The sequence below is a fragment of the Vanessa cardui genome, chromosome 4, assembly GCF_905220365.1.
Source record: "Vanessa cardui chromosome 4, ilVanCard2.1, whole genome shotgun sequence".
Classification (NCBI taxonomy): Eukaryota; Metazoa; Arthropoda; class Insecta; order Lepidoptera; family Nymphalidae; genus Vanessa; species Vanessa cardui.
This window is the reverse complement of record NC_061126.1, coordinates 12,840,218-12,852,729: the sequence shown is the minus strand read 5'-3', so window position 1 is coordinate 12,852,729 and position 12,512 is coordinate 12,840,218. Positions and strand designations below refer to the sequence as shown.

Sequence of the window (12,512 nt, the reverse complement as noted above, 5' to 3'; positions counted from 1 at the left end):
TCTCTTAATACAGTCCGTCGGTATAATATGTAATTTTCAGAGAACATATTATATTCACCCTATGACACGAGGACTCAGGGGTAAATCACATTCTAACAGTGTGTGCATATTTTATAAATAGCTCAGGCGCGCATATGTTATGCAGGACCATTACTTGATGTCGTATTAGTCTCAACACCTATTCTGGTGTTTGAAATTAATGTAATGATTGTCTGTTATTTTATTCTTCTGTTTCGTATGCTTCATTACAGAAGGTCGTGATTGTCCTGAAATGCTTTTACTGATGTGACTAGCTTCCACCAAACCACTCTGTTCGTGGCTATTCTCAGGGCAGTCGGAATATTAGTCTGTTATTTTAAATAGATTAATTATTCATTTTTAATTTTCACATGAAAGATTATCAGCTTTGAAATATATGAAAGAAATAAGTAGACTCGAGACTCCAAATGTTCACTATTTTACCGTTATACCAATTTTTTATAAATAAACCTTTTATATGAATAAACAGGGAAAGTACTTAGCTTTATTTATTTATTTATTTTCGGGTAACGTACAGTAATATAAAAAAAAAAAACATTAAAATAGTACATAAATCAAACAAGTTTCACATCTAAGGCATTTAAAATTAAATCCTTTTAAGCACCGCTGAAAATAATCATACAATTTTTATTATCATTCATTTCGAATTAGACATCCAAAGTATTGCCACTTGTTTCTAGAATTCATCTTAAATTAGACATCAAAAGTAACTAATACTAATTGTTTCTAGAAGTAAACTAGTTTTGACCAATATAATCTAAATATTATCACGATGGTTTCACTTTACTTGCCCTTCAGAAATAGTGGTTAGTGGTTTCTTAAATTGGTGATTGTGTACGGATCGAAACCGGTCTTAACTAGTTAAGATTACACAGACGATAAAAAAGCATGATCTGTATTTGATAACATTCAGGCAGGATATATAAATTTAAATGTAGTTGATTTAAAAACTTCGTTGTTAAACTGAAATGGTGGAAAAAACTTATTACTAAACTTCCTCTCTGGAATCTACATTTCGAACAAACGAGTGCTTGTAGAAGTTTGCTTGAATAATATATATTTTAATTTATATTATGTGTTACAGTATATGACAAGTTATGTAGAAGATTGTTAACGGTTATAATTATCTTTCTCATCAGATATGATAATAATATCGTGTAAGCCTACAAAGTATTTTAAATATAATATTTATAAATAATCATTAAACTATAGTTATATAACTAGTATATATATAAATAGTTATACTATAACTTCTAGCTGTTGTGTTAGTGTTCAGTCACAGAATTATATAAATGTAATGAATACATGGGAGATGGAAATTGTTAATCTGGGTTTAAATACGGAAGATAATGGATGATTGTAAAGAAAACTGTAAAAATTAATGTTGTAAACCATATTAAATATTGTTAAATATTTGATGTTCCGGTTTATCTGAAGCTGGGACTACAATCGACTTATCAGTATAGGAAGTAAGGCAAATACAACTATGGTCTATAATTTAATTGAGTTCATACTAAGCAGATTATAGGTACAATATTCTCAGTAATCACAATAACATTCGTAATAACGTTATTAGAAGTCTTTAATAGGTTTTTAGGGGAACAGAGGCAAACGGTCTGCAGGATAATTTCGAGTGCATCATCTGGTCGACTTAGAACATTCCCTGACAACTCTGCGCTGGCCCAGACGTTCCGTTCTTGCGAACTGCCACGCCATCTGCCGGCCAACAACGCACTTTGCCTCTATAAAAGTCAAATCAGCGACTTTTTACTGACTGACTTATTGGTACCGACAAATACACTATTTAGCAATATCAAATAATTTTCTTAATATTTACCTATTTTTTTTTTTTTTGATGATGTCAAAAACAACTACAATGTAGTATTTATCAGAGATTTGATAGATAATTTTCTCTTTTATCCTAAAAAAATTGATAAGAATTATCTCAGGACGATCTAAATATTTACTCAATAATAAATCTGGCGAACTGAATTAATCTATGTACATTATTTACCATTTGTTATAGACATCAGATACTCGTGATAGCAACTAAGATTACAGATTCGTGATCATTTATTCTAGCTCCGTTTATAATATTCGAATCGCATATTCACATTGCATATTAACGTTACAATCTCTCTAATCCCTAGTGATATACGACTAAGGAAGTGAACACACTAGCGGAGCTAAGCAAAATTGAGTCGGCCATTAAACTCGTAAGGCTATTGCAATATTTGAACGAACAAGTATTTCATTTAGAGACGACTAAGATTCGACATTTCGATTACATAGTGATGATAACCCTCTGTTGAATTACATATCATTTTTATTATTATTGATATTAAATATAAATACCTACTTCTACTTATTATAAATGCGAAAGTAACTCTGTCTTTTTGTCTATCTCGCTTTCACGTCGAAACTACTAGACCGAATTATGTGAATTTTGGTACACAAATAGATAACTTTTTTTGTAGAAAAAAAGTGTTGTTAGCAAAGAGGTTTTCATGAATTTAATATTTTATGTTAATTTGTAAATGTATTCATGTTTTCTAAGCGAGCAAAGCCACGAGTAACAGCTAGTATATCTTTATACAATAAAGATTAGCATCATTATAAATATTGAGTAATGTTCTTAAGGAATGTAGTATTTCAACTGAACTATATCTTAATATATTTGACTGTAGGTCTTGGTATCAAAAGTATATAAGCCATGACATCCTGACGCAATGCACAATTTAAGAGTGATATACCATTCCATCATAAAGCAAATTTGACGACCTTTACGGTCGAGTGGTGTGTACACGGGTTTTCATGAGTACGCCATTTCGAAGTACCGGGTTCGATTCCCGGCTGAGTCGATGTAGATTACCATTACTTTTCTATGTTATCTCGGGTCTTGGTGTTCGTGGTACCGTCGTTACATCTGATTTCCCATAACACAAGTGCTTTAGCTACTTACATTGAGATCAGAGTAATGTATGTGATGTTGTTTAATATTTATTATTTATTAAAAAAAAAATGCGTCTCGGAAGTGTGTACGTATCTTAAGTTATGCTACAAAATGAAGAAGGCTATTAATATAGTCTATATCAATACGCTCATTATCGCCTCTTTGTGTCTCGGGCCATGCGATTATAGCAAACGTTTACTACTGAAATTATACGTTGTTAAGCAAATATCTGCGATTAACCGTGTTCTATATCTACTCTAGAGATTACATACAGTATTTTGTATTAAATTGTTTGATAACACTTGAATCAGTACGAATATAACAGTGCTAATTTCGATTTTAATATCAGTCTGATGTGTGCTTTACATTCACTTCTTTTTATAAAATTCTTTGTATGACGTAACATCAAACCCATTTAGTAAGTGGTCGAAACTGCCCATAAGCATTGGTGCTAAGTTTTAACGATTCTAGCATCGCCAATGCGCCACATATCTTGAGAACTAAGGTGTTATGCTATGTAATTGTGCCCGTAGATAAACTAGCCCACTTACCCTTCAAACCGGAACAAAGAATGATTACGTATATCTAATTTCTGCTGTGACACTTAGCAAAAAGAAAAAGTATAGAAATGATTTGTTATTCTTCAGTCGTTTTCAAATAACATATTTCGTATCATAACAATAAATAGATAATTTAACAAATAATATTGACACAGACAGCGTCGTAAATTAAATGGGAAATTTCAGATTCAATAAACCTAAAGAAATGTAATCCAAATCGAATAAAAATTTTCAATGCCCTCGGCTTCCTCTTGATAAGGTTAAACATCCATACAATTTTTTACGAGGATGAATGCCCAGGGAAATTCAAATAAACGATGGACGAAAACAATTTTTCCTAAAATTCAATGTTGTTTAAAAATAAATATCAAGAAGAAAAGACGAGATTATGAACTTCGAAATATCGAATAGTGCTTCGATATCTCTCGTTTTTCTTCGTGAAATAAGATTCACGTTTAATAATTTCATACAATTTACATACATAAAAAAAATGTTGGTTAAAATTACTACTGCGAATAAATCCGAATGATGAATATTTTATGTTGTAAAAAATGGAACAATGTCAATCAGTATGAAATATTTTTTTAACAAGATTAATCGTTATGGATTTTAATATCGATATTGAGGGTAAAAATTTAGTTGTACACATCAATGTAGTCGGAACAAATAAATGTCACAGAATAATCGCTGATCCGAACTATTTCGTGTGAGTATAATCAAAATTTTAAAACTATTAACAAAATCTAAAACTTTCATGTTTGTACAACTGGGCATGGGTCATATCTAAATGTCCCTTAAAGCCAAATGAGGACATTTTTCTGTTCTTTGTTTCCAAGTACTATCAGCTGTATTCCTCGTCTCTCAACTTGGGCGAAGAATATACTTTCTCAAGTTAGCTGAAACACGGTCTTCGCTGAAAAACTCTCCTGCCCTTTATTAGTTTCAAATAAATCTTAATTTGTATGCTATCATAAAAAAAATAATAGATAACATTAATTTACATTTAGTAAGTTCTTGAACAGAATACGTTTAAAAAAAACGCTCTATGTGTTAGGACTTTATATACTTACAGCAAAAACGTAACAATTTAAGTCTTTCAACATCTTCTCGTGAAAAAGATCAGTCTCTTACTTAATATTTTATGTCTAAGACTTATCGATAAAAATATTTAAAAAAAAATTGCAACGAATTTGCCTGTGTTACCCTAAATTAAAATTAAGTATTAATTAGTGCTATATTATATTTTTAAAGTGAAAAGAGTGCCATCATGAAAAGAACCATCAGGATATATTCGAATCATGAGCAAAAAAGGAAGGTGTAACTGAATACAACATAAATTATCAAAAATTCATAATATTATACAAAGAAATTATTAGTATGTTCTACTTTTAAAAAGTACTATTTTAATATTTCACGCAAAAAAAAAATTGTAATATTGAATTATGTACATCTTTGTCTCTGTTCGAGTTAGAAAGTATGTATTGTGATATTAATCAATCCACTTTCAATCAAAGTGCATGTAGCTGTTAAATCAAATACGATACAACCGTGAAAACCTTTCCAGTTCATATATTGGTAATACACACGTAGCAATGACGGATTATGACGAATTTATATAATATTGGGTATTGGGCATTACTCTGGCTCCATCGATTTTGATTGATGACGCTTTAGTAAGTAACTACTAGTTTCAGCTTTATGGATGACTTATTTATAGGTATATTAGGTGTATTAATCCTTTAAAATGTTGGTATAATTTTCCCTTTTCCGTCATAATATTTAACAGCATTATATTGTTTTTACAGTATAGAATTTTTTATTTACCTGCTACATTATATGGCATTAAGATTTCTTACAGAAGACTACCTACTAATTCTGACTACTTTCATTTTTAACTTCACTAGTTTTTCAGTCTGCTACGGTTTTGTGACCACAAAACTGTTTGTGTTGTAAGGATAAGTGTTAATTGCGACCTGTAAAAGATTAAACTTTAATAAGATTAAAAATCAAATTATTGTTCTAAGATATTATTGATAAGAATTATGATTATAGTTTTAAGTGATGACCGGAATTATGTCAGAAAGTTATTTTTATAAGGGCGTATGACATATATCACAGATAATTATAATTAATGCATGACTTCAAACATATTACGTAATATTTTAATATTGTCGGCACTACTTCGTTTACAATTCAAATATCTAAAAAAAAATAATATAAAGTCCGTGAAAAATGATAAACAAAAAAAAAATACTGAATTGTAATTACAATTTTTGTTTATAGTAAAATAGTTGATTTTGTTGTAGTAACGATAATTTTAATAAATTAATCTTCTACACTTATTGTTCTCTAATAGAGCTTTAGAGTGCTTGAGCTTTTTGTATATTCGTTTATCAAATCCTTGAATTTTTAAAAGGTAACTAAATGTATGTACAAACATACAATTAGTAGTTTAAAGGCATTTAAAAATTGTTTGATGGTGGTGGATATTCTGAAAGGTATATAATATAAACCTTGAATACCTGATAAGGGGAGTTGATGTAGTTATTAAAAGTTTGTATAGGAACATCATGTCTAGCAGTTTTTATCGGCAAGATAAAGCTGCATTAATTACATCATTGTTACAGTGACGTGAACCAACAGATGCATTATTTTGTCTAAAATTACGCCTTTATCCCTTATTCTTTGCACTTTTATGATAATATTATCCAGTAGGAAGTAACGGTCAACATAATTATGTATTTATAAATGTAATATCATATTTTTTTGTAGATACAAGAACAATTGTAATGTGTAACTCCCACAATTCAGTGAGTCTTTCAAGGTCGCTTTGAATATACATATATGATCACTATATGATATATGTGACTGGCTATGCTTTAATAATTTGTATTCGATTTGCATACGTTATTAAGCTCTTCAAGATGACAATGCTATCATTAAAAGTATTGAATACCAAAGGTCTATGAATTGACCCTTGAGGTACACCAGATAAAACTGTGAAAGAATATAGGGACTGTATCACATTCACTATGGCTATAGCTACAAATTTTGAACTTGCATTAAGATATGTATGATTCAAATCACTTTTGTAACCTATCAGTAGGTAATACCAGCATATTTTGTATAAGTAGTGTGATCGGTCTTGTAAAAGTCCTTTTAGAATGCCAATCTGTGTTCCCTAGTCATAAGCCTCTATGAATTCAAGTAAGATAGTGATTGCAGAGCGACTTATCACAAATCTGTGTCGACTTTGACTTGTAAGGTATTTTATTTGACTGCATGAAAATTAATTTACAAGAGACTCAAAGGCTTACGGGACATAATATTCAAATCAGTGAACAGTAAACTCGCTTCAACATTTTTAATTTTCGGAACTAATCTTGATTATTCCTAAAGATAACAAAAAAAAATACATTAATATGTTCGTAGAAAAATCTTTATCAATACTAAAAAAAGTATAGAAATCACGAAAAAATTTGAAGTTTGAATCTTTCGAATAACGTATAGATCTTGATAAATTAATTTCTTGAGTACTTAAATATTATAAATCGTCAAAATTTAAGAGTCGATTTTATTGTATGGGTATAATAAACCTGTCTCGATATTTTCGGAGCGATATTATAAAATGTACAGTTATTTATGGCACATATACATTTCCGCACTATTATGACCGTCAGTTTATCTCAATGTGACAGCATTACATTACGAGCTATACAAAGAACTGGGTAGGAGTAAGGACGGCGCCTTAAGCTCGCTTAGTTATGAAATATTTATGAGTGAAACGTTTTCATTTCGAAGCATAGAGCCTTCATACGAATTTCCAAGGTATCTTTTGAGGTATATAAATGTTTCTGGATAATTATGCCCAGAACGAACGGTAGATGTCATCTGTTTGAATTGCCTTAGCGGGTCTTACATCTTTATTTGACGTGGATTTTCTTGAGCGCATCTTTTATAATGACTGAATTTTTAAAACTCCTTTACAAGTATAAACAAATTTCAATACTTAAACGTTGAATAGCATTTTATCGACAAGTTTATGTGTGATTGGTTTTCATTAAATTTTATCGTAGATGTCATTCCATCTAAGGATATCAAACCATAACTATTGTTTGTTTTAACCCAAAGAAAATGCTTTCAAAGATGTCTGAGTTGCTTTGTCCGTAGAGATTTCTAACAAGGCTTTCGTTTCGATTCGAATTTATCTCAGATTGTATTGAGTTTCATTCAAAGAAAATATAGGTTACCTAGCAATTGCCATTTCCTTTTGATCTTTTGTTAGTTTGAATAAGTCGTCGTTGAGTCAAATAAAAATAAATATTGGAATATGATGTTTTCAATACAAACTTCCGACAATCTTTTAGATAAACATTTATTGGCGATTTATATAACAGAAATAAATAAAACTTCTAGTTTTAAAGAACGTTCACTCTTGTAACGTATGTATTTTTCCAACGAAATTGTATATTTTCTGTTTATATATTTTCGTGTCTATCTGAAAGGGGGCTACTTACATTATTCAAACATTTATATGCAATGGTCTGATTGAAGTGTAAGCTACTCGCTTTCATCTCATGTATTTTCTGATTTCTAAAGTGAAAACCATTTAATCTTTTCAGCATAGCAAAACTAAATTTCTGTTCTATTACAAAATTAAATTATAATTTTCTATATTATTGAGGTTATACTTAATTTTTTTTAATAATAATACTTTATTAATAATAAACAATAATATATATTCATAAAATTTATTATTAAATAAAATTTGACTACAATACGCTGCGTATTTTTTCTCTTACTCTTCAATAATTTTTTTCTTAAAATATGTAACATAAATGTGTATTGAAAGATCTATTTTCGTTCAAAACTATTTTAGTGTGGACAAAACTTACCAGTATAGATCATATTTTTATAGAAGTTCCATATCAAATGGATTTGTAGTTTATCCGTGAATCTGGAACAAGCTATAAAAAGTTACGTGATAATGTTTCCTTTACATTGTGCTATCTAGGTCGTAGTGTCCGTAAATGATCACAGTATAATATCCAATGTATTATGTGCTACTTGTACATCCAATCACTGGACTAAACTACGTATAACATGGTAGTTATGCCAAATCAATAAATAATAATGTTAAAACTCGTTCGTAAATCTGAAAGATCGCCTGGGTATCACACACTGAGCTGAAATTATATCTCCTTTCTTATATTTTATCTTGTAGTCAAGTTTGTGTGAGTCAGTGTTGTGTAGACCAAAACGCAACTTTATAGTTAGTTAAGTTGATGCCTCATGGAACATAAGGAATTATATTAACAGGCAAAGGCTTCCTCTCCCTTTGAGGTGAAGCACCAATTTTTATGTTTTATGGCAACGAATGACCGTTCAATTTTCCATTAGAATAATTTTATAAGTTAATGCTTTAAAAACTATATAAAATAATATTGTTCACAGTTACGATGGTCGTGTAAAGGGACCTTCAGCGCACTGGGCGGATGCGTCACTCGCAGGTCGAGCGAGGTGGCACGCCACACCGCACTCCGCTTTACGCATCCGAGATGTAGTCCCCACCGACCGCGCCCTCTATCGCTGCAGAGTTGATTTCAAAGTATCACCAACTAGGAATTACAAGTTCGTGCTTCATGTAATCGGTAAGTATATCTTATAAATTTTAACAGATCTATCTTATAATTAAATTAATTACCAGAATTAAATGGATAATATTAGGATCTTTTATCTTTGAATTTTGTTATGTAAGATATGAAAAAAACTGCATGATCGATGACTAGATCACCGATCTCACAATTTTATAATCACAATAATTAAAACACTATAATGAATTAGGCTCTAGAAACCATATTGTAATCGCCATTTTAAAAGATATAATTTTCAAAGAAAACGTTCACTTATAAGTAGAAGAACCAGAAATAAACTTAGAAGTGACACTATTTGAATCACTTTAAATGCAAAATAAATCATGAACAAAATTTAATAAATTATTAAATTTGTCAAAATGTAAATCGGGTCTTAAGCTTACCTATATATACGTTATACATCTGTTCACCTGGAATCCGCTTAAAATCAGTGTTGAGTGCGCTTTGACTATTTACTGAGCGAATCTCAATTTGATAATTATTTACATTGATGCACTTTCCCGACAGTAAACATTTATATTGTATAATGATCACATGCTCTCTCTACACATGTATAGGTAAATAGGTACCTATCTATAATTTATTTTCTACATAAAATTACAGCTTGACATTGATTCAATGCCAACATTTTTCATAAATGTTGCAACGTCTACGATACAAACATATCTTGTTTGAATAAACGTATACAATATGTTTTAAAATACAAATGTTTTATTCTATTTTCGTTTTTAAATCATAATATGAAATATGAAATATTGGACAACATCACATACTTTATTCTGATTCCAATGTAAGCCTTAGAGAAAATCAGAAGTAACGATGGTACCACAAACACCCAGAATCAAGACAACAAAGAAAACTAATTACTTTTTTTCTAAATCGACTTGGCCAGGAATCAAACCCATAAGGCCCATAAAAGCCGGTGTACACACAACTTGACCACGGAGATCGTCGGTTTGAATTCTTTATTCCATTTCAACTGCGTTAAAAAATTCGCAAGTTAGTGAGATAGCATCACACTATATATGACACACTTCACATTCGTGACATAGTTTTGTCCACCTCAGACTCAGTTCTAAGTATCGCTGACACGAAACAAGTTTGTTCTACACGCGTCCGGCGAGAAGTTTCTTCATCGAATCATGTAGTTTTACTAGTTGCAATATTAGAACCGTGCAGTCTGAACAAGTTAGTCAAAGAAGTCGGTAAGGCACGTATCTCGCCGAAATATATCGGTCCACTATTCGCTATCGAAATTGAGTTCGATAGAAAATTAACTTCAATCGACTCTTAGTTGAGCGAAGTCGAAAGTTGAAGTTGAGATTTTAAAAGTTTATTCCAAATAACTAAGCGTTTGTTGAAAACGAAAAGTTTGTTGGAGATATAATTAGTTATCTCATACCGTATCTTGATAGGTATTAATTGTACTTAACACTAATTTCCTTGATGGAATCTGGAGTGATAGGATTTTGTAAAATTCACTCATCATTTATTTTACTGCTAAAATTATATGGTTTGAAAGGTGAGCCGGTGTGTTACAGGCATAAGAGCTTTAAAGGTCTAGGTAACCAAACGTTAACGTGCATTGGCGATGGAATGTTTAATATACCTACATACATATACTACTTAAGGCACTGATCAGGAAGTGCTTGTCCTATTACGAAATCTGAACACATTGTTATGGACTTATTTATACTTATTTCTTTTTAATTTTATTCAAAACTATAACTGCTTATTTAAGTAATAAAATGTCAAATTAAAGATTCCAAGTAATGAACACCCAAATCAATTATGGTAAGCCGAGGTAGTCGAGTGGTTAGAACGCGTCCATCTTAACCGTTAATTGCGGTTTCTGAAACACTGAATTTTCATGTACTTAGTTTATTTGTATGATTAATCTCATGCTCAGGGGTGAAAGAAACATTGTAAGAAAACTAGTATTTGTCTTATGTAATTCTGCCACTTATGTACCTAGATTTTAGCCCAACAGTGCGATTTATATTTTATGCCTTGTACCAAAAATATTTCATAATTTAGATAAAGCTCAATGTAATCTTAATCCTCTAGTTATCACCGTTCTTCGTGAACAAGGATCGGAGATGCTCAGCTTGATAAATAACCTTTTAGTTAAAAACGAATCAATCACTCGTTGAAGAGCTGACGACGAAAGAGGGAAGATTTTTCTCCTGGTCGCTTGAATCACTGTTCCATTAGTTTTTTGTGTGAAAAGATCTTTATTCTTCCGAAGGGACCCACATCTCGTATATATTATATAACAACATACTTTGTATTTTGTTCTAATGGATTAGATTCTTCCCTTCATTTTCATGTAAATCTTATTTGTTGAATCTTTCAAAATTGTTGTTTTGAAAATGGAATGTAATTTTACTTTGAAAACGATACGACATTAATGAACCAATATGTAGCAATTAACGATGAAAAATTATATTTAAGGTAAATTGTTAAAAATACTTTAAAATAATAATAGTAATAATTTAGAAACGATTGAGGTTTTAATTGGTGAATCTTTTGAAAAATCAATACTTTTGTTAAACCCCTCTTAAATTGAGTTGCCGGTAGACATGACAAATTAACCGTAATTCCGCCCATTTAACAACTCAACGATCTTGGTATTTCATTAAAATATTATATATATTTGTTGATAAGGTTCTATGCAACTCAATATTTATCTAGTAAATACCACCGACACAAAATAGATTCTGCCACCAGATAAACTTAGTACTTACTATGTACAGACACGAGGGACATAAAACCTTATTTCCTAAGACAGTACCACTGTCTATGTGAGGTGGTGACCGATATCATAATGTTGAAATGTATTTTATTTTATATATGCTGTCGAAACGCTTGGCCCTTGGAGTAGTGGTGCAAAAAGCTTCATCAAAAGTATAACACCTCGCCTCATTGCCTCCACTGGTGACAGGAGGGCTGGTTCGTTTTTTGCCCAGAGGATCGGAATTGCGATTCAACGGGGAAATGCTGCTAGCATTCTTGCCACCATTCCACGCGGTCAAGATCTATACATTAACTAGTTTTAGTTCATATTTGTATATATATTTAAGCATTTAATGTTGTTAATTTTTAATAAATTTATTTATCAATAAAATTTGAAGTAAATTATTTTTCCAGCGATCAATTATAATTTTTTTTTTAAATTTGATGTTCCTTTGAGATCGTTTGGAATAAAATACAATTTTCCAAATTACTTGGACGAGTTATGATTAATATCATATCATATTCAATCATGAGGTTAATGAACGAATTATGACCAAATGGAAAATTATT

The 12,512-nt window shown here is 30.7% G+C and overlaps 1 protein-coding gene across 1 annotated transcript in view; it reads left to right on the top strand.

The window, feature by feature from the left end:
• LOC124544467 (nephrin-like) overlaps window positions 1–12,512 on the top strand; it is a 131,529-nt gene that overhangs the window by 58,825 nt on the left and 60,192 nt on the right. The window contains exon 3 of the mRNA XM_047123032.1: window positions 9,007–9,203. Within this exon, the coding sequence (XP_046978988.1) occupies window positions 9,007–9,203 (197 nt within the window). The remainder of the gene's footprint in view (window positions 1–9,006; window positions 9,204–12,512) is intronic.